The sequence below is a fragment of the Portunus trituberculatus genome, chromosome 37, assembly GCF_017591435.1.
Source record: "Portunus trituberculatus isolate SZX2019 chromosome 37, ASM1759143v1, whole genome shotgun sequence".
Taxonomy (NCBI): domain Eukaryota; kingdom Metazoa; phylum Arthropoda; class Malacostraca; order Decapoda; family Portunidae; genus Portunus; species Portunus trituberculatus.
The window spans coordinates 14155992-14178526 of record NC_059291.1 but is presented as its reverse complement, the minus strand read 5'-3'; the positions used below and the strand labels follow the sequence as shown (position 1 = coordinate 14178526).

The window sequence follows — 22535 nt, the reverse complement described above, 5'->3', positions numbered from 1 at the left end:
CTGACCCCTGTGGCACTCTGCTTTCTACTGCTCTCCACTTGGACTTCATATCTTTGACTACCATCCTTATTTCTCTCCCCCTCAAATAATTTTTCCATCCATCTCAATGTGTTTCCTTTTAAACCACCCTTCTCCTCTATTTTCCACAGTAACCTTGCATGTGGCACTTTATCAAATGCCTTTCTTAAATCCAAGTAAATACAATCAACCCATCCCTCTCTCTTTTGTACCCTATCAACTATTCTAGTGTAGAAACTCAGTAAATTTGTAAACACACGACTGACCTTTTCTAAAGCTAAATTGGCTATTTTATAATAATTTGTTGTCTTCACGGAACTCAATCCATTGTTTCTGTATTACTTTTTCACATATCTTACATATTATACGAGTTAGTGATACTGGTCTGTAATTTAGAGGTTCTTCCTTCCTTCCGCTCTTATATATGGAAACCACCTCAGCTCTTTTCCATTCCACTGGTACTGTTCCATTTTCTATTGAGCATTTTATGATGTTGTATATAGGACTTGATAGTTCTTTCCTACATTCTTTCAGTATTCTGCCTGATACTTCATCTGGTCCCATTGCCTTTTCTTCATCCACTTCCTTCATTAATTATTTTATTTCAAGCTTGGTTACTTTAATCTCTTTCATATAGATGGTCTCTCTATTACCCTGTGGTCTCTCAAATATGGATTCCTTAGTAAAGACCTCCTGGAACTTATTATTTAACAGTTCTGCCATACTTTATGGCTCTTCCACCATCCCATTTTCTCCTTTTAACCTTTCTATTGTTTCTTTTTCTCTTATTTTTCTGTTTATGAATCTGTAAAACAATTTCGGTTGCTCCTTGCATTTTTCGACAATGTCCTTTTCATAGATCCTCTCCTCTTCCTACCTCACTTTAACATATTCATTTCTTGCTATCTTTAAGTTTACCTTATTTACTGCATTTCTATTTTTCCTCCACCTTTTCCATACTCCATCCCTTTTCTTCTTTGCCCTAGCACACTTTACGTTAAATCAATCTTTCTTTCCTTCTACCTTAGATCTATATTGTGGGACATATTCTATGACTCCTGTTTTGTATATTTCCAAAAATAAGTTATATTTCTCTTGCACCCCTTCAGAGTTTTCCATTTCCTCCCAGTTAGCATATTTGAAATAGTTCTTGAGATTCTCAGTATCAACCTTTCTATAATTTAGTCAGTCTCCTTTGTATGATTCATCTCTATCTTTTTTTCCCTCTTCTATATCCATTTCTACTATTACATGATCACTCTTTCCCAATGGGCACTTATATCTTATATCATCATTCATTTGTATATCCCTTGTAAAAACCAGTTCTAATCTTGCCAGCTCATCATTTCCTCTGAATCTTGTGTTTTCCTTTACTCTTTGATCCATCATATTATCTATTATTAGGTTCAGGAATCTTTCTCCCCAGGCTACTTCCCCCATACCACTTTCATAATTTTCCCAGTCCACTTCTTTACAGTTGAAGTCTCCTACTGATAACACTTTTCTCCTTTCTTTAATGATTCTCATTAGACTTCTTATTGTGTCATGTATCATGTCTGTATATTCTTGATTGGTCCATGAATTTGTTAGGTCTTTTTTATTAATATGCATCTTAACATACAGTACTTCTGCTTTTCTTTCCTCACATTCCACTTGGTTTATCATTATCTTCCTTGACATTATCATGACTCCTCCTTTACCCCCTCTGTCTCTCCTCCATACATTATACCTATTACCCAAGTCCATTTTGATTGCCTCATTTAGTTTGGTTTCAGCCAGGCATACAATATCCGGTTCTTCTTTCTTTATGTAATCTCTTAATTCTAATTTACTTGATAAAACCCCGTCTGTGTTCGTGTGTGTATTTACCTAATTGTATTTACCTAATTGTAACATACGGGAAAAGAGCTATGCTCGTGTTGTCCCGTCTCCATATCTATTAATGTCCAGCTTTTTCTTAAAATCATGAATATTCCTTGCGTTGACCACTTCCACGTCTAAACTATTCCATGCTTCCACCCTTCTATGAGGGAAGCTATATTTTTCACATCTCTCCTATAAGTGGCCATTTTAGTTTTTCCCATGCCCTCTCGACATTCTTTCATTCCACATACACAGATCTTCCCTATCCATTTTTCCATGCCAATCATCACTCTGTATATTGCTATCAGGTCTCCCTTCTCTTCTGTTTTCCAGGGTCGGAAGTTGCATTCTTTTCAGTCTGTCTTCATAAGTCAAATCTCTTAAGTCAGGCACCATTTTTGTTGCAGCCCTCTGTACTTTCTCTAGTTTCCTTATGTGTTTCTTTAAGTTCGAGCCCACTGTATTGTTGCATATTCAAGCCTCGGTCTTATCATTGCAGTAATTATTTTCTTCATCATTTCTTCATCTAAATATACGAACGCCACTCTTATGTTCCTCAATAAGTTCAATACTTCTCCAATTATTTTGTTTATATGTCTCTCTGGCGATAGGTCATTGGTAATTGTCACCCCAAGGTCTTTTTCTTCATGACTGGTTTTATGTCTTCATTTCCTATCTTGTACATACTCCTGATTCTTCTTTCACTCTTGCCAAACTCTATTTTCTTGCATTTTGTCGTGTTGAACTCCATTTGCCATGTACAGCTCCATTTCCATATTCTGTCCAAGTCTTCCTGGAGTAGTTCGCAATCTTTGTCACATCTCACTTTTCTTAACAATTTTGCATCGTCTGCAAATAGGCTCACATAACTGGACACCCCATCCACCATGTCATTTATGTAGACTGCGAACATTACTGGTGCCAACACTGATCCCTGTGGAACTCCACTCTCCACCAAGCCCCATTCTGATGGTCTGTCCTTAATTATTGTTCTCATTTCTCTTCCTACCAAAAGTCTTCCATCCATTTTAGTAAACTGCCATGCACTCCTCCTACCATTTCAAGTTTCCAGATCAGTCTCCGGTGTGGTACCTTATCAAAGGCCTTTTTTAAATCCAGATATATTCCATCAGCCCAACCATCTCTTTCCTGTATTACATCTATCACCCTCGAATAGTAACATATCAGGTTTGTCGTGCATGAACGCCCTTTTCTAAAACCAAATTGACACTCACAAAGTATGTCATTTTTCTCCAAGAAGTCTGTCCATCTATTCTTCACCACCCTCTCACACATCTTAGCTACCACACTTGTAAGTGACACTGGTCTATAGTTCAATGGGTCTCTCTTGTTACCTGATTTATAGATTGGGACAATGTTAGCTCTTTTCCAGTCTTGGGGCACTACACCTTCCCTTAATGAGGCATCAATTACTTCACAAACTTTTTCTGCCAGTTGCTCCCTGCATTCTCTTAAAATCCATCCTGATACCCCATCAGGTCCCACAGCTTTTCTCACTTCTAAACTCCCCATCATATTCTTGATCTCCTCCACAGTTACTTGAAACTCCTTCATAATCCCTTTCTGTTCCATTACCAGTGGTTTGTCAAAAGCAGTCTCCTTTGTGAATACCTTCCGAAAGCATCCATTCATAGCCTCTGCCATTTCCTGGGATCTTCACTGCATACTCCATTTACTTCTAAACTTTCAATACTTTCTCTATTTTTGATGTTGTTCACATGTCTGTAAAAAAGCCTTGGTTGGTCTTTACATTTATCAATTATATCCTTTTCTTGTTTCTTTCTTTCTTCTCTTCTAATCAACACATATTCATTTCTTGCTCTTTTGTAACTTTCCCACTGCTTAATCCATCTTTTCCTTCTCCACCTCTTCCATGCATCCTCTTTTCTTGTTCTAGCCTTTTCACATCTATCGTTAAACCAGTCCTGCTTTCCAACTTCTCTATGTTGTCTTATTGGTACAAATTTTTCTCACCTTCTTTGTATATTTTTATAAATTCCTTCCACTTTTCATTTGCTCCTTAGCACTCTTGAATTTCATCCAATTTGTCTCTTGAAAGAATTTCTTTAGGTTTCCAAAATCTGTCTTGGCATAATTCCATCTTCCCACTTTATATTCTTCATTTCTTCTAGATTTCTCTTCATCTATCACCTTGAACTCCAAAACTGCATGATCACTCTTTGCTAAAGGGCACTCCACCCTCATCTCCTCAATGACCATTGGCTCTGTACTAAAGACCAAGTCCAGTCTTGACGATGCTCCTCTCCTCCAAACCTAGTATCTTCTTTGACCCACTGAGTTAACACATTTTCCATTGCCAGTGTCAATAGTGTATTTCCCATGTTGTCTCTGATCCTTCCATTGACCAGTCCTCCCAACACACCTCTTTACAATTAAAATCTCCCATCATTATAGTTCGTTCACAGCCACCCAACATTTCTTCCAGACATGTTCCTGTATCACTTATCATTTCTTCATATTCCTGTACTGACCATGCATTTGTCTTAGGTGGTACGTACACCACTATGTAGTGCCTCTTTTTCCTTCATTAGTTTCTGCTCTGATCTTTAGCACTTCTGCCTTTCCCATACCTTCTTTCACTTGATCCACCTTTATATCTTTTTAACCAGCAACATCACTCCTCCTCCCATCTTACCTACTCTATTTCTTTTCCAAACATTATATTTCCTTCTCCAACCATCATCAGGTCTTCTCCTCTCTCAGTTTTGTTTCAGTAAGACCCACAATATCTGGGTTCTTGTCCTCAAGTAATCGTTGAGTTCTAAAACTCCCGATATCACTCCATTTATGTTGGAATACATTACATTCCGCTCATACGTAAGTTTCTTTAGTCCTTTCTTACTGTACTTTTCTGGGTTATGAACCACTTCCTCAGTCTCATATCCAAGTGTGTGTGTGTGTGTGTGTGTGTGTGTGTGTGTGTGTGTGTGTGTGTGTGTGTGTGTGTGTGTGTGTGTGTGTGTGTGTGTGTGTGTGTGTGTGTGTGTGTTTACCTAGTTGTATTTACCTAGTTGTAGTTTTACAGGGCCTGAGCTTTACGCTCGTGTGGCCCCGTCTCCATATCTACACTTATCCAATTTTTTTTAAAGCTATGCACACTCTTTGCTGACACCACTTCCTCACTCAAACTATTCCAAGTCTCAACATATCTTTGCAGGAAACTGTATTTTTTAACATCTCTCAGACATCTTCCCTTCTTCAGTTTTTACAATGCGATCTTGTGCTTTGAATGTCGTATTCTTCTCTCAGGATCAGTTTCTCATTATCTACTTGATCCATTCCATTAATCAATTTATAAACTTGTATCAGATCCCCTCTCTCCCTTCTCTGTTCCAGGGTTGGTAGATCCATAGCCTTTAGTCTCTCCTCATATGTCATCCCTTCAAATTCTGGAACTATTCTTGTAGCCTGTTTTTTGTAGTCTCTCCAACTTCCTTATGTGTTTCTTTTTATGGGGGTCCACACAACTCCTGCATATTCCAATCTGGGTCTTATTATAGTACTTATCAATTTCTACATAATTTCTTTGTCCATGTAGTGAAATCCTATTCCAATATTCCTTAGCAAATTATATGTCTCTCTGAAAATTTTATCAATATGGCTTACTGGTTGATTGTTTTCTTCCATCATCACTCCCAAGTCCTTTTCCTTTTTTACTTTCTCTAGTTCTACTCCATCTCCCATCTTATAGATTCCCACTGGTCGTCTTTTACTGTTTCTGATTTCCATGACATGGCTTTTGTCCACATTGAATTCCATCTCCCACTTTTTACTCCATTTCCAGATCTTATTTAGGTCTTCCTGCAGAATCTCACAATCCTCTTTTTGTTTTATAACTCTGCACAGTTTCGCATCGTCCGCAAACAGATTTATGTAGCTGTTCACTCCATCGTATGTCATTTATATATATGAGAAAAAGTATTGGAGCAAATACTGACCCCCTGTGGCACTCCACTTTCTACTGCTCTCCACTTGGAGTTCATATCTTTAACTACCGTCCTTATTTCTCTCCCCCTCAAATAATTTTTCATCCATCTCAATGTGCTTCCTTTTAAGCCACCCTTCTCCTCTAACTTCCACAGTAATTTTTTATGTGGCACTTTATCAAACGCCTTTTTTAAATCCAAATAAATACAGTCAATCCATCACTCTTTCTCTTGTCTCTATCAACTATTCTAGAGTAGAAACTCAGTAAATTTGTTACACACGACCGACCTTTTCTAAAACCAAATTGGCTATTTGATAATAATTTGTTGTCCTCAAGAAACTCGATCCATTGTTTCTTTATTACTCTTTCACACATCTTGCATATTACACTAGTTAGTGATACTGGTCTGTAATTTAAAGGTTCTTCCTCCCTTCCTTTCTTAACTATGGGAACCACCTCAGCTCTTTTCCATTCTACTGATACTGTTCCATTTTCTATTGAACATTTTATGATGTTGTATATAGGACTTGCTAGTTCTTCCCTACATTCTTTTAATATTCTGCCTGAGACTTCATCCGGTCCCATTGCCTTCTCTTCATCTAATTCCATCATCAACATTTTTATTTTAAGCTTGGTTACTTTAATCTCTTTCATATAGATGGTCTCTCTATTACCCTGTGGTCTTTCGAATTTGGATTCCTTAGTAAAGGCCTCCTGAAATTTACTATTTAACAGTTCTGCCATACTTTTGAGTCTTCCACCATCCCATTCTCTCCTTTTAACCTTTCTATTGTTTCTTTTTGCCTTATTTTTCCATTTATGAATCTGTAGAACAATTTTGGTTGCTCCTTACATTTTTCGACAATGTCCTTTTCATAGTTCCTTTCCTCTTCCTTCCTCACCTTAGCATATTCATTTCTTGCTGCTTTGAAGTTTTCCTTATTTTCTGGATTTCAATTTCTCCTCTACCTTTTCCATGCTCCATCTCTTTTCTCCTTTGCCCTAGCACACCTTGCATTAAACCAATCTTTCTTTCCTTCTTCTTTAGGTCTATATTTCAAGATATATTCCCTGACTCCTGTTTTGTATATTTCCAAAACTAAGTTATATTTCTCTTGCATCCTCTGAGTTTTCCATCTCCTCCCAGTTAACATTTTTAAAACAGCTCGAGGTTCTCAATATCAGCCTTGCTGTAGTTTAATTGGTCTCCTTTGCATGATTCGTCTCTATTTTCCTTTCCATCTATATCCATTACTAATATTACATGGTCACTCTTTCCCAATGGGCACTTATATCTTATCTCATCGTTCATTTGTATACCCCTTGTAAAAACCAGGTCCAATCTCGCCGGCTCATCGTTTCCTCTGAATCTTGTGTTTTCCTATACTCTTTGGTCCATCATATTATCTATCATTAGATTCAGGAATCTATTTCCCCAGGCTTCTTCCCCCATACCACTTTCATAATTTTCCCAGTCCACCTCCTTACAGTTGAAATCTCCCACTAATATCACTTTTTTTCTTTCTTTAATGATTCTCGTTAGACTCCTTATTGTGTCATCTGTCATGTCTTTATATTCTTGATTGGTCCATGAATTTGTTTTTGGTGGCACATATGTTCCAATGATTGTTAACTCTTTTTTATTAATATGTATCTTAATGTACAGTACTTCTGCTTTTCCTTCGCCACACTCCACTTGGTTTACTACCATCTCTTTCCTTAACATCATCATGACTCCTCCTCCTCCTCCTTTACCCACTCTGTCTCTCCTCCATATATTATACCTATTATCCATATCTATTTTCATTGCCTCATTTAGCTTTGTTTCAACCAAGCATACAATATCCGGTTCTTCTTTCTTTATGTAATCTCTTAATTCTAATTTACTTGATAAAAGCCCATCTATGTTCGTATACATCATTTTTAGTCTCTTGTTCTTATCCTTTTTAGTTAAACTTGCTCCATTTTTTTCTCTTCCTTCTCTTTTATAGACCAATTCCTTATCCTGTCTCCTATAGTTCTCCAAAAAAATGCCTTCTTCTCCTCCTCTGACCTTTCATTATATTTTTCCCTTGCTTCTGCCACCAGTTCGTTGTGTCTCTTCCTTTCCTCCTCATTTCTATTTTTCTTTATATATATATATCTTTGCAACCTTCTGTTTTTCTAAGTTTTGTTGTTCTATATAGTATTTCTTCTGTTGCTGCTGCTGATTTTAGTGTGTGTAATTCACTGTTTGTTTGATCTGCTGCAGTCTCTGACGAGACAGCCAGACGTTACCCTACGGAACGAGCTCAGAGCTCATTATTTCCGATCTTCGGATAGGCCTGAGACCAGGCACACACCACACACCGGGACAACAAGGTCACAACTCCTCGATTTACATCCCGTACCTACTCACTGCTAGGTGAACAGGGGCTTCACGTGAAAGGAGACACACCCAAATATCTCCACCCGGCCGGGGAATCGAACCCCGGTCCTCTGGCTTATGAAGCCAGCGCTCTAACCACTGAGCTACCAGGCCGTGTGTGTGTGTGTGTGTGTGTGTGTGTGTGTGTGTGTGTGTGTTCGAGTTAGTGAGAATTTATATCAGAATGTATATTTTTGTATATATTGAAATAAAGAAATGAAAGGACATTGATTCTGTAGTGAATTGCAGCACCCTGAGATGGTCTGCCTGTGTGGAAAGAATGACAGGAACATGAGACAATTTTTGTATGATTATGGTAGGTGTGATGAGTAAAACTTGTTATTTTAAATGAATTGGGAGATTGTGACCAAAAGAGATGTGAATTCTGCTTGAATATCTTGTTACATAGAAATTTTACACTTTCTTATCTATTATTTTTTAATACAGTAAACTGACTGTCTTGTTTTCCTTTTCAGATTATGAATCAGAAGCAGGGGATGATGATGAAACTGAAGGAGCCAAAGGCAAAGGCCAGTTGGCTCAGCTAGATGATGCAACACTCAGAGAGAGAATTGCTACTATGGGTAAAGGTTAGACAAAACATCTACTTGCTTCAGTCAGGAACTAGACACTCTCATAGGCTCTTGCAGTACTCTACAGTATTCTTTAAGCAGTGTTCATTGCTTTGCTTTGTAAACGGTAGGATCCCCCAAAGCAGAGGTGCCTGTGGTGTTTTGCCTCAAGTCTGTCTATCAACTTTTACCTTTCCTTCTTGCTGGAAATTGCCTACATTCAGCTTGTTCCTAAAAAGGGCGACTCTCTTCCTATTACTCATCAATGATCTAAATCAAGTTTCTTGCCCTATCCATTCCTATACTGATGATACCACCCTACACTTTTCCATGTCTTTTCAGAGATGACCAAGCCTTCAGGAAGTTAACAGATCCTGCAAGGATGCCACAGAATGTCCAACTTCTGATCTCTTTTTGATTTCTGATTGAGGCAGAGAAAATTTAGTAATATTCAATGCCTCAAAACTCAATTCCTCCTTCTATCAACTCGACACAATCTTCCAGACAATTATCCCCTGTTCTTCAGTGACACTCAACTGTCCCTCTTTTCTACACTAAATAACCTCAGTCTGTCCTTTACTGGGAACTTCACATGTTATCTCTTGCTAAAACAGGTTCTATGAAGTGAGGCGTCTCTGCCAGTTTTTCTAATTCCCCAACAGCTAACTCTGTATGATGGCCTTATCTGCCCATGTATGGAGTACGCTTCGCATATGTTGGGGAAAGGGGGTTCCATTCAGTTTTATTAGATAGGGTAGAATTAAAAGTTTTTTCATCTTATCAAATCCTCTCCTCCAAATGACTGTCTTCAGCCTCTTTCTCATGTCATATTCCTGAGAGAAGAATAGGACATTCGAAGCACAAGATCGCTTAGTAAAAAGCTGAGGAAGGGAAGATGTCTGAGAGATATTAAAAAATATAGTCTCCCGCAAAGATGTACAGTATTGAGGCGTGGAACAGTTTGAATGAAGAAGTAGTGTCTGCAACGAGTGTGCATACTTTTAAAGTAAGATTGGATAAGTGTAGATATGGAGACGGGGCCACTTGAGCATAAAGCCCAGGCCCTGTAAAACTACAACTAGGTAAATACACACACACACACAATCAACCGATAGGCCATATTGATAAAATTTTCAGAGAGACATATAATTTGCTAAGGAATATTGGATTAGCATTTCACTATATGGACAAAGAAATGATGAAGAAATTGATAAGTACTAAAATAAAACCTAGATTGGAATATGCAGGATTTGTGTGGAAACACATAAGGAAATTGGAGAGATTACAAAAAATGGCTACAAGAATGGTTCCAAAATTTAAAGGGATGACATATGAGGAGAGACTAAAAGCTATGGATCTACCAACCCTGGAACAGAGAATGGTTCCAAAATTTAAAGGGATGACATATGAGGAGAGACTAAAAGCTATGGATCTACCAATCCTGGAACAGAGAAGAGAGAGAGGGGATCTGATACAAGTTTATAAATTGATTAACGGAATGGACCAAGTGGATAATGAGAAACTAATCCTGAGAGGATAATATGACATTAGAAGCACAAGATCGCATAGTAAGAAAATGAGGAAGGGAAGATGTCTAAGAAATGTTAAAAAATATAGTTTCCCGCAAAGATGTGTTAAGACTTGGAACAGTTTGAGTGAGGAAGTGGTGTCAGCAATGAGTGTGCATAGTTTTAAAGAGAAATTGGATAAGTGTAGATATGGAGACAGGGCCACACAAGCATAAAGCCCAGGCCCTGTAAAACTACAACTAGATAAATACAACTAGGTAAATACACCACGTAGTTTAGTGGTTAGCACGCTCGGCTCACAACCGAGAGGGCCTGGGTTCAAGTCCCAGAAAGCGGTGAGGCAAGTGGGCAATCCTCTTAATGTGTAGCCCCTGTTCACCTAGCAGTAAGATAGGTACGGGATGTAACTCAAGGGGTTGTGGCCTTGCTTTCCCGGTGTGTGGAGTGTGTTGTGGTCTCAGTCCTACCCGAAGATCGGTCTATGAGCTCTGAGCTCAGTCCATAATGGGGATGGCTGGCTGGGTGACCATCAGACGACCATGTTGAATTACACACACACACACACACACACACACACACACACACACACACACACACACACACACACACACATCTCACTTTGTTAAGAAAAGTGAGATGTGACAAAGATTGCGAACTACTCCAGGAAGACTTGGACAGAATATGGAAATGGAGCTGTACATGGCAAATGGAGTTCAACACGACAAAATGCAAGAAAATAGAGTTTGGCAAGAGTGAAAGAAGAATCAGGAGTATGTACAAGATAGGAAATGAAGACATAAAAACCAGTCATGAAGAAAAAGACCTTGGGGTGACAATTACCAATGACCTATCGCCAGAGAGACATATAAACAAAATAATTGGAGAAGTATTGAACTTATTGAGGAACATAAGAGTGGCGTTCAGATATTTAGATGAAGAAATGATGAAGAAAATAATTACTGCAATGATAAGACCGAGGCTTGAATATGCAACAATACAGTGGGCTCGAACTTAAAGAAACACATAAGGAAACTAGAGAAAGTACAGAGGGCTGCAACGAAAATGGTGCCTGACTTAAGAGATTTGACTTATGAAGACAGACTGAAAAGAATGCAACTTCCGACCCTGGAAAACAGAAGAGAAAGGAGACCTGATAGCAATATACAGAGTGATGATTGGCATGGAAAAATGGATAGGGAAGATCTGTGTATGTGGAATGAAAGAATGTCGAGAGGGCATGGGAAAAAACTAAAAATGGCCACTTATAGGAGAGATGTGAAAAAATATAGCTTCCCTCATAGAAGGGTGGAAGCATGGAATAGTTTAGACGTGGAAGTGGTCAACGCAAGGAATATTCATGATTTTAAGAAAAAGCTGGACATTAATAGATATGGAGACGGGACAACACGAGCATAGCTCTTTTCCCGTATGTTACAATTAGGTAAATACACACACACACACACACGGGACATCGTTGATGGCGGATGTGGTCGCTGAGCTCCAGAGCAATCATCTCTAATTCTACAGTTACCATTGCCTAAGAGTAACCAAGGTGGGAAAGGAGCTGGTAATGTTTGTCCCGTCTCCATATAGTCATGTTAACTGTTGATTAGCAAAATAATGTCCAGGGAAGGTAAATATAAACTGTAGCCTGCGTTTGAGCCATCAGCTGGTTTGTTTACATCTGCGCAACATAGCGGCCGTGAACTCGAAAGATGAATCAGACTTCACAGGATTTCAAGGAATAATGGAGAAGAGCGCTTATGTGAAGAAAATTCTGGAGTTGGAAGGTAAAATTGAAAACTGTTTGAAAAGTATGGGGCCTGGAAACGAGTTATGACAATGTAATGAAAGAGTGTGCCGATATGAAGAAGGAAAATGAAGCACTGAAAGAGGAAGTTAAGCTAATTAAAGTGAATTGCGAAAAATGTGGAGAATCTCTAGGAAAAGTGATGGAGAAGCAGGCTGAATGGAAAAAAGTCAGGAAGTGGAAAGAAAGGAGGTAAATTACAAAGTTGCAAGTCTGGAAAAGGAAATCAAAGAGTCTGGGAGAAAACTTTGGGCCTTGCTGAAATTATAGATCAACAGATCATAGAAGAGAAGATTGCTGAGAAAGTGGTGAAGGTTATTAAATCAAATGAGACATTGGTGAGGGAAACTGTAGACAAAAAGAGATGTGTGGTGATATTTGGTGTGGAGGAGGATAAGACACCGAGTAAAATGGAGAGAGAGAAAACATAAAAAGGTGATAAATAATATCATTAATGTGGTGCAGGAGGAGGAAAAGACCTAGTACAAGAAATAGAGGACTTCCATAGAATTGGAAAGTTCACAAGAGAAGGTATGAGGCCAATAAGAATCAAACTTAAGTCACAAAAGGATGTAGATGAATTGGTGGAGAAGTCATGGAGGCTAGCCCAGCAGGAAACAACAAGGAAGATTTGGTTGAGAAGAGATCTCGGTGAAAAGGAAAGAGAAATGTTAAATGAGTTGAGAAAGGAGGCTTTGAAAAAAATGAAGAGAGGACAGAAGAGGAGAAGAAAGAGTTTTTCTGGAGAATCTTGGATATGAGACTGAGGAAGTGGTTCATAACCCAGAAAAGTACAGTAAGAAAGGACTAAAGAAACTTACGTATGAGCGGAATGTAATGTATTCCAACATAAATGGAGTGATATCGGGATTTTAGAACTCAACGATTACTTGAGGGACAAGAACCCAGATATTGTGGGTCTTACTGAAACAAAACTGAGAGAGGGAGAAGACCTGATGATGGTTGGAGAAGGAAATATAATGTTTGGAAAAGAAATAGAGTAGGTAAGATGGGAGGAGGAGTGATGTTGCTGGTTAAAAAGATATAAAGGTGGATCAAGTGAAAGAAGGTATGGGAAAGGCAGAAGTGCTAAAGATCAGAGCAGAAACTAATGAAGGAAAAAAGAGGCACTACATAGTGGTGTACGTACCACCTAAGACAAATGCATGGTCAGTACAGGAATATGAAGAAATGATAAGTGATACAGGAACATGTCTGGAAGAAATGTTGGGTGGCTGTGAACGAACTATAATGATGGGAGATTTTAATTGTAAAGAGGTGTGTTGGGAGGACTGGATCAGAGACAACATGGGGAAATACACTATTGACACTGGCAATGGAAAATGTGTTAACTCAGTGGGTCAAAGAAGATACTAGGTTTGGAGGAGAGGGAGCATCGTCAAGACTGGACTTGGTCTTTAGTACAGAGCCAATGGTCATTGAGGAGATGAGGGTGGAGTGCCCTTTAGCAAAGAGTGATCATGCAGTTTTGGAGTTCAAGGTGATAGATGAAGAGAAATCTAGAAGAAATGAAGAATATAAAGTGGGAAGATGGAATTATGCCAAGACAGATTTTGGAAACCTAAAGAAATTCTTTCAAGAGACAAATTGGATGAAATTCAAGAGTGCTAAGGAGCAAATGAAAAGTGGAAGGAATTTATAAAAATATACAAAGAAGGTGAGAAAAATTTGTACCAATAAGACAACATAGAGAAGTTGGAAAGCAGGACTGGTTTAACGATAGATGTGAAAAGGCTAGAACAAGAAAAGAGGATGCATGGAAGAGGTGGAGAAGGAAAAGACGGATTAAGCAGTGGGAAAGTTACAAAAGAGCAAGAAATGAATATGTGTTGATTAGAAGAGAAGAAAGAAAGAAACAAGAAAAGGATATAATTGATAAATGTAAAGACCAACCAAGGCTTTTTACAGACATGTGAACAACAACATCAAAAATAGAGAAAGTATTGAAAGTTTAGAAGTAAATGGAGTATGCAGTGAAGATCCCAGGAAATGGCAGAGGCTATGAATGGATGCTTTCGGAAGGTATTCACAAAGGAGACTGCTTTTGACAAACCACTGGTAATGGAACAGAAAGGGATTATGAAGGAGTTTCAAGTAACTGTGGAGGAGATCAAGAATATGATGGGGAGTTTAGAAGTGAGAAAAGCTGTGGGACCTGATGGGGTATCAGGATGGATTTTAAGAGAATGCAGGAGCAACTGGCAGAAAAAGTTTGTGAAGTAATTGATGCCTCATTAAGGGAAGGTGTAGTGCCCCAAGACTGGAAAAGAGCTAACATTGTCCCAATCTATAAATCAGGTAACAAGAGAGACCCATTGAACTATAGACCAGTGTCACTTACAAGTGTGGTAGCTAAGATGTGTGAGAGGGTGGTGAAGAATAGATGGACAGACTTCTTGGAGAAAATGACATACTTTGTGAGTGTCAATTTGGTTTTAGAAAAGGGCGTTCATGCACGACAAACCTGATATGTTACTATTCGAGGGTGATAGATGTAATACAGGAAAGAGATGGTTGGGCTGATGGAATATATCTGGATTTAAAAAAGGCCTTTGATAAGGTACCACACCGGAGACTGATCTGGAAACTTGAAATGGTAGGAGGAGTGCATGGCAGTTTACTAAAATGGATGGAAGACTTTTGGTAGGAAGAGAAATGAGAACAATAATTAAGGACAGACCATCAGAATGGGGCTTGGTGGAGAGTGGAGTTCCACAGGGATCAGTGTTGGCACCAGTAATGTTCGCGGTCTACATAAATGACATGGTGGATGGGGTGTCCAGTTATGTGAGCCTATTTGCAGACGATGCAAAATTGTTAAGAAAAGTGAGATGTGACAAAGATTGCGAACTACTCCAGGAAGACTTGGACAGAATATGGAAATGGAGCTGTACATGGCAAATGGAGTTCAACACGACAAAATGCAAGAAAATAGAGTTTGGCAAGAGTGAAAGAAGAATCAGGAGTATGTACAAGATAGGAAATGAAGACATAAAACCAGTCATGAAGAAAAAGACCTTGGGGTGACAATTACCAATGACCTATCGCCAGAGAGACATATAAACAAAATAATTGGAGAAGTATTGAACTTATTGAGGAACATAAGAGTGGCGTTCAGATATTTAGATGAAGAAATGATGAAGAAAATAATTACTGCAATGATAAGACCGAGGCTTGAATATGCAACAATACAGTGGGCTCGAACTTAAAGAAACACATAAGGAAACTAGAGAAAGTACAGAGGGCTGCAACAAAATGGTGCCTGACTTAAGAGATTTGACTTATGAAGACAGACTGAAAAGAATGCAACTTCCGACCCTGGAAAACAGAAGAGAAAGGGGAGACCTGATAGCAATATACAGAGTGATGATTGGCATGGAAAAATGGATAGGGAAGATCTGTGTATGTGGAATGAAAGAATGTCGAGAGGGCATGGGAAAAACTAAAATGGCCACTTATAGGAGAGATGTGAAAAAATATAGCTTCCCTCATAGAAGGGTGGAAGCATGGAATAGTTTAGACGTGGAAGTGGTCAACGCAAGGAATATTCATGATTTTAAGAAAAAGCTGGACATTAATAGATATGGAGACGGGACAACACGAGCATAGCTCTTTTCCCGTATGTTACAATTAGGTAAATACAATTAGGTAAATACACACACACAATAGAATTTTCAGAGAGACTTATAATTTGCTAAGGAATATTGGAGTAGCATTTCACTATATGGACAAGGAAATGATGAAGAAATTGATAAGTACTAAAATAAGACCTAGATTGGAATATGCAGGAGTTGTGTGGACTCCCCATAAAAAGAAACACATAAGAAAATTAGAGAGACTACAAAAAATGGCTACAAGAATGGTTCCAGAATTTAAAGGGATGGCATATGAGGAGAGACTAAAGGCTATGGATCTACCAACCTTGGAGCAGAGAAGAGAGAGAGGGTATCTGATACAAGTTTATAAATTGATTAATGGAATGGATGAAGTGGATAATGAGAAACTGATCCTGAGAGAAGAATATGACTTTAGAAGCACAAGATTGCATAGTAAGAAACTAAGGAAGGGACTATGTCTGAGAGATGTTAAAAAATTTAGTTTCCCGCAAAGATGTGTTGAGACTTGGAACAGTTTGAGTGAGGAAGTGGTGTCAGCAAAGAGTGTACATAGTTTTAAAGAAAAATTGGATAAGTGTAGATATGGAGACGGGACCACACGAGCATAAAGCCCAGGCCCTGTAAAACTACAACTAGGTAAATACAACTAGGTTAATACACACGCACACACACACACACACACAGACAGACGCGATCGAGGAAGGACGCACTGGCGCCATTCCGACAATCAGCTGATCTTCACTACATACCGGTTGTACAGTTTTTACAGTGGCCTGGGCAGGTAGTGTGGACTCATTTTTTTTCATGCAATCAATTATTAAGGAATGATGGGTGAGTAAGAGATTCCATCAAAATACAGACATGAGATTAGAGAAGGAATGAAAGCTGATGATGACTATGCTGGTGAGGGTGAGCGTGTATTCGAAGGCTTTGATACGACGACTACTTCACTACTTAAGAGAGTGTTAAATATTGAATATAAACTAGATAAATTGATAAAAGAGAATATGGAAATGAAAGTGAATGCAGAACAGGATAAAGAGTTTATAAAACTGAGAGAAAGGATAAAAAAAATGGAAGAAAACAAAGCTAGGCTAAGAGCGGAAAACGAAGAACTTAAAAAGGAAGTAGCTAACTACAAAAAGCAGATGGAAGAAGGACTCGGTAAAGCCGAGAAAGAAAAAGAGAAGCTGAAAGATCTAGTAAACAAGGAAGAGGAAAGAGTACAGAACGTGATTAAAAAAGAAGTACAAGCATGGAGAGTCCAAGGTAAGAAAGATAAAGCTGATTTTCAGGAGGTGATTCAAGAAAACTTAAAGAAAAAGAAGAAAATATTACGAACAAAATGATAGGAGTCCTCAAGACGAAAGAAAATCTAGTTAGAGAAATTGCAGAAGAAAAGAAGAGTGTAGTCATATTTGGAATAAGAGAAAAAAATATAAAATATAGACCAAAAAGAGAAAAAGAAGAAGAGAAATCAGTCAAAGACCTACTGAAGAATCTAAACGACGAAGATAGGCAGAACTTGGAAGAGGAAGTAGAAGAAATAAACAGAATGGGACCATATCAAGAAAGAAAAACGAGACCAATTAAAATACTACTAAAATCACAAGCAGCAACAGAAGAAATATTATATAGAACAACAAAACTTAGAGAAACAGAAGGCTGCAAGGATATCTATATAAAGAAAAATAGAAATGAGGAAGAAAGGAAGAGATACAATGAACTGGCAGCAGCAGTAAGGGAAAAGAATAATTAAAGGTCAGAAGAGGAGAAGGCGGCATTTTTTTGGAGAATTCTAGGAGACAGGATAAGGAAATGGTATATAAACGAGAAGGAAGAGAAAAAAGTGGAACAAGTTTAACTAAAAATGATAAAGGCAAAAGACTAAAAATGATGTATACGAACATAGACAGGATTTTATCAAGTAAACTAAGAGATTACATAAAGAAAGAAAATACAGATATTGTATGCCTGGCTGAAACAAAACTAAATAAGGCAATCAAAATAGACTTGGATAATAGGTATAATGTATGGAGAAGAGACAGAGTGGGTAAAGGAGGAGGAGGAGTCATGATTATGTTAAGGAAGGAGATAGTGATAAACGAAATGGAATGTGGGGAAGGAAAAGCAGAAGTATTGTATATTAAGATGCATATTAATAAAAAAGAGTTAACAATCATTGTAACATATGTGCCACTAAAAACAAATATATGGACCAATCAAGAATATAAAGACATGATAGATGACACAATAAGGAGTCTAACGAGAATCGTTAAAGAAAGGAGAAAAGTAATATTAGTAGGAGATTTCAACTGTAAAGAAGTGGACTGGGAAAATTATGAAAGTGGTATGGGGGAAGAAGCCTGGGGAGAAAGATTCTTGAACCTAATGATAGACAATATGATGGACCAGAGAGTAAAGGAGTGCACAAGATTCAGAAGAAACGACGAGCCGGTGAGATTGGACCTAGTTTTTACAAGGGGTATGCAAATGAATGATGATATAAGTGCCCATTGGGAAAGAGTGACCATGTAATATTAGAAATTGATATAGAAGAGGGAAAGGAAGATAGAGACGATTCATACAAAGGAGACCAATTAAATTATAGAAAGGCTGATATTGAGAATCTCAAGAACTATTTTAAAACGTAGACTGGGAGGAGATGGAAAACTCAGAGACAATGCAAGACAAATATAACTTATTTTTGGAAATATACAACACAGGAGTCAGGGAATATGTCCCGAAATATAGACCTAAAGAAGAAGGAAAGAAAGATTGGTTTAATGCAAGGTGTGCTAGGGCAAAGGAGAAAAGAGATGGAGCATGGAAAAGGTGGAGGAGAAATAGAAATCCAGAAAATAAGGAAAACTTCAAAGCAGCGAGAAATGAATATGTTAAGGTGAGGAAGGAAGAAGAAAAGAACTTTGAAAAAGACATTGTCAAAAAATGTAAGGAGCAACCAAAATTGTTCTATAGATTCATAAATGGAAAAATTAGGCAAAAAGAAACAATAGAAAGGTTAAAAGGAGAGAACGGATGGTGGAAGACCCAAAAGTATGGCAGAACTATTAAATAAAAAATTCCAGGAGGTCTTTACTAAGGAATCCAAATTTGAGAGGCCACAGAGTAATAGCGAGACAATCTATATGAAAGAGATTAAAGTAATCAAGCTTGAAATGAAAGAGTTAATGAAGGAACTGGATGAAGAGAAGGCAATGGGACCAGATGAAATCTCAGGCAGAATACTGAAAGAATGTAGGGAAGAACTAGCAAGTCCTATATACAACATCATAAAATGCTCAATAGAAAATGGAACAGTACCAGTAGAATGGAAAAGAGCTGAGGTGGTTCCCATATATAAGAGCGGAGGGAAAGAAGAACCTTTAAATTACAGCCTTTAAATTACAGACTGGTATCACTAACTAGTGTAATATGCAAGATGTGTAAAAGAATAATAAAGAAACAATGGATCGAATTCCTTGAAGACAACAAATTGATATCAAATAGCCAATTTGGTTTTAGAAAAAGATGGCCTTGTGTAACTAATTTATTGAGTTTCTATTCTAAAATAGTTGATAGAGTACAAGAGAGAGAGGGATGGGTTGACTGTATTTATTTTGATTTAAAAAAGGTGTTTGACAAAGTGCCACATGCAAGATGACTATGGAAGTTAGAGGTGAAGGGTGGCTTAAAAGGAAGCACATAGAGATGGATAGAAAATTATTTGAGGGGGAGAAAAAATAAGGACGGTAGTTAAAGATATGAAGTCCAAGTGGAGAGCAGTAGAAAGCAGAGTGCCCCAAGGGTCAGTATTGGCACCAATACTTTTCCTCATTTATATTAACGACATGCGAGAAGGAGTGAACAGCTACATAAATCTGTTTGCAGCTGATACAAAACTGTGCAGAGTTATAAAGCAAAAGCAGGATTGTGAAATACTTTTTTTTTTTTTTTTTTTTTTTTTTTTTTTTTTTTTTTTTTTTTACGGTAAGGCCTATAGCGCCTGTAGGCACACTTGAAGAGTGTATGGGAAGCGCTGTTCAGCTTCCGCCCATTAGTGGCGCAGGCAATTTTATTTATAGTGGTACCCATATTTGGGCCCATATCACCGCCCAAGCTCATCTTGAGTGTAACCACCTAGAACCTGGGTATCATGGTGATATGTAGGTAACTTTAAACCACTCGACAAATGGCAAAGTGTTTTAAGGCTGTACATGGTGGGATTCGAACCTACGCGTGGACGTCTGCCCGATCCCACGCTCACCACCTTATCCACTATGCCACCGCCTCCTCCTTGCAGAGATACTGCAGGAAGACCAAAATAAGATCTGGGAATGGTGTAAAAAGTGGGAAATGGAATTCAATGTGAACAAAAGCCATGTCATGGAAATGGGAAAAGAGTGAAAGATGACCTTTGGGAATCTATAAGATGGGAGATAGAGTAGAACTGGAGAAAGTTAAAAAGGAAAAGGACTTAGGAGTGACGATGGAAGAAAACAATCAACCAGTAAGCCATATTGATAGAATTTTTAGAGAAACATATAATTTGCTAAGGAATATTGGAGTAGCATTTCACTACATGGACAAAGAAATGATGAAGAAATTGATAAATACTATAATAAGACCCAGATTGGAATATGCAGGAGTAGTGTGGATCCCTCATAAAAAGAAACACATAAGGAAATTGGAGAGGCTACAAAAAATAGCTACAAGAATGGTTCCAGAATTTGAAGGGATGACATATGAGGAGAGACTAAAGGCTATGGATCTACCAACCCTGGAACAAAGAAGGGAGAGAGGAGATCTGATACAAGTTTATAAATTGATCAACGGAATGGACCAAGTGGATAATGAGAAACTGATCCTGAGAGAAGAATATGACATCCAAAGCACAAGATCGCATAATAAAAAGCTGAGAAAAGGAAGATGTCTGAGAGATATTAAAAAATATAGTTTCCCGCAGAGATGTATTGAGACGTGGAACAGTTTAAATGAAGAAGTAGTGTCTGCAACGAGTGTGCATACTTTTAAAGTAAGATTGGATGAGTATAGATATGGAGACGGGGCCACACGAGCATAAAGCCCAGGCCCTGTAAAACTACAACTAGGTAAATACACACACACTTTAAAGAAAAATTGGATAAGTGTAGATATGGAGATAGGGCCACACGAGCGTAAAGCCCAGGCCCTGTAAAACTACAACTTGGTAAATACAACAACTAGGTAAATACACACACACTTTAAAGAAAAATTGGATAAGTGTAGATATGGAGATGGGGCCACACGAGCGTAAAGCCCAGGCCCTGTAAAACTACAACTAGGTAAATACACACACACCATCACCATCGTCATCATCATCTTTACATTTCATACATTATAGAATGGATAATTAATGTTATTTACTACAAGCAGCAGTTGTGTTAACTTACCTTTAATATTGAGCCAGTTCTTTGAATACAGTAAATCAGTGAGACAGGCTTGATATGGGTAAACCATTGAACATAATGAGTTCAGGTTTTCTGTAATCTTCAGACTTGATTTTCTATTCATTCCTTTTCTCCATTCCATACCAGTTTTCACTATTCTATAGAGAATGACTAGCTTTATTTGCTGTATTACTTTATGGTAGTACAGCTTTATTTGGTGTACTACTTTAGTGCATTCAAAAACATGAGACATCATGATTCACGAAAACATCAGTCTTGATTATGTTGTCTGGAGAATTTTCTCCCCAGATGTAACACTGTTCTGTCTAGGGAAAATTCTCTAAATCATATCATTGTTTTGACGCTCAACCTGGCTCCAAGGCGCTCGATTTGACACGCTCAACTTAGTTCATGCTCGACTTTGCCGTAAACCTTTCTCACTGCCACAAGGTTGCGTCTCTTGCTAGTTCTATTGCTATTTTCATGCCATCTGGTCTTCTGATCTTATTAACTGCATGCCTCCCCTCCTCCCACAGCCTCACTGCACAAGGCTTTCTTCTTCTCCTCACCCCTATTCTTTCCGCCTATGTAATGGAAGAGTTAACTAGTACTCTCAATTATTCATACCTTTCTCTGGTAAACTCTGGAATTCCCTACCTGCCTCTGTACTTCCATCTTCCTATGAGTTGAACTCATTTAAGGGGGCAGCAGAGGCTTTCAAGGCATTTATCCTTTTCTTTTGGCTAACTCTTTTGTACTTAAATGGGCACTAGCATACTAAGTGGGCCTTTTTTTTTTTGCTAGTTTTTCCCTCTTACATAAAAAAGTTATGATGAATAAAGGTAGTGTGGGATCCTCAGAGTGTTCTCTTAACCCCTTCAACACAATGACGCATGTTTTGCGTCATCTGGGTGCTCTTGACATATCCAGTGACGTGCATATTACGTCATGGCTGCTTTCTGCTGAGATGGTGTGTTTTCTTTCCCAGATACTGTATGAGATATCTCAGAATGTATGTCGTATATGATACGATGGTATACTTGACTTTCATCATTATTATAAAGGTGTATGACTCTCTTATATCAGAATAAGTACTGATGTGCCATGCTAGAAATAATTATTATATTCTTTTTATTTTTTCTTTTGGTACCAGTAGATTAGTTTACCATAAAAATTAACATTTTGTCTCATTTGTCATCTTCAGAAAATGGCCTTGAGAAGGCAGTTGAAAATTTTTTTCCTAAAATTTGCATGGGTTTACTTCTTGTTGTACATACCTATTATGAAAAAGTACTTACC

General features: G+C 38.1%; 1 protein-coding gene across 5 annotated transcripts in view; it reads left to right on the top strand.

Annotated features, from left to right (window-relative positions):
* The window catches only part of LOC123514251 (CUE domain-containing protein 1-like), an 81733-nt gene that overhangs the window by 44777 nt on the left and 14421 nt on the right, over positions 1 to 22535 (top strand). For all 5 annotated transcript variants that reach the window (XM_045271997.1, XM_045271996.1, XM_045271998.1 and 2 more), the window contains one exon: positions 8735 to 8848. In XM_045271997.1, coding sequence (XP_045127932.1) covers positions 8735 to 8848 — 114 coding nt within the window. The remainder of the gene's footprint in view (positions 1 to 8734; positions 8849 to 22535) is intronic.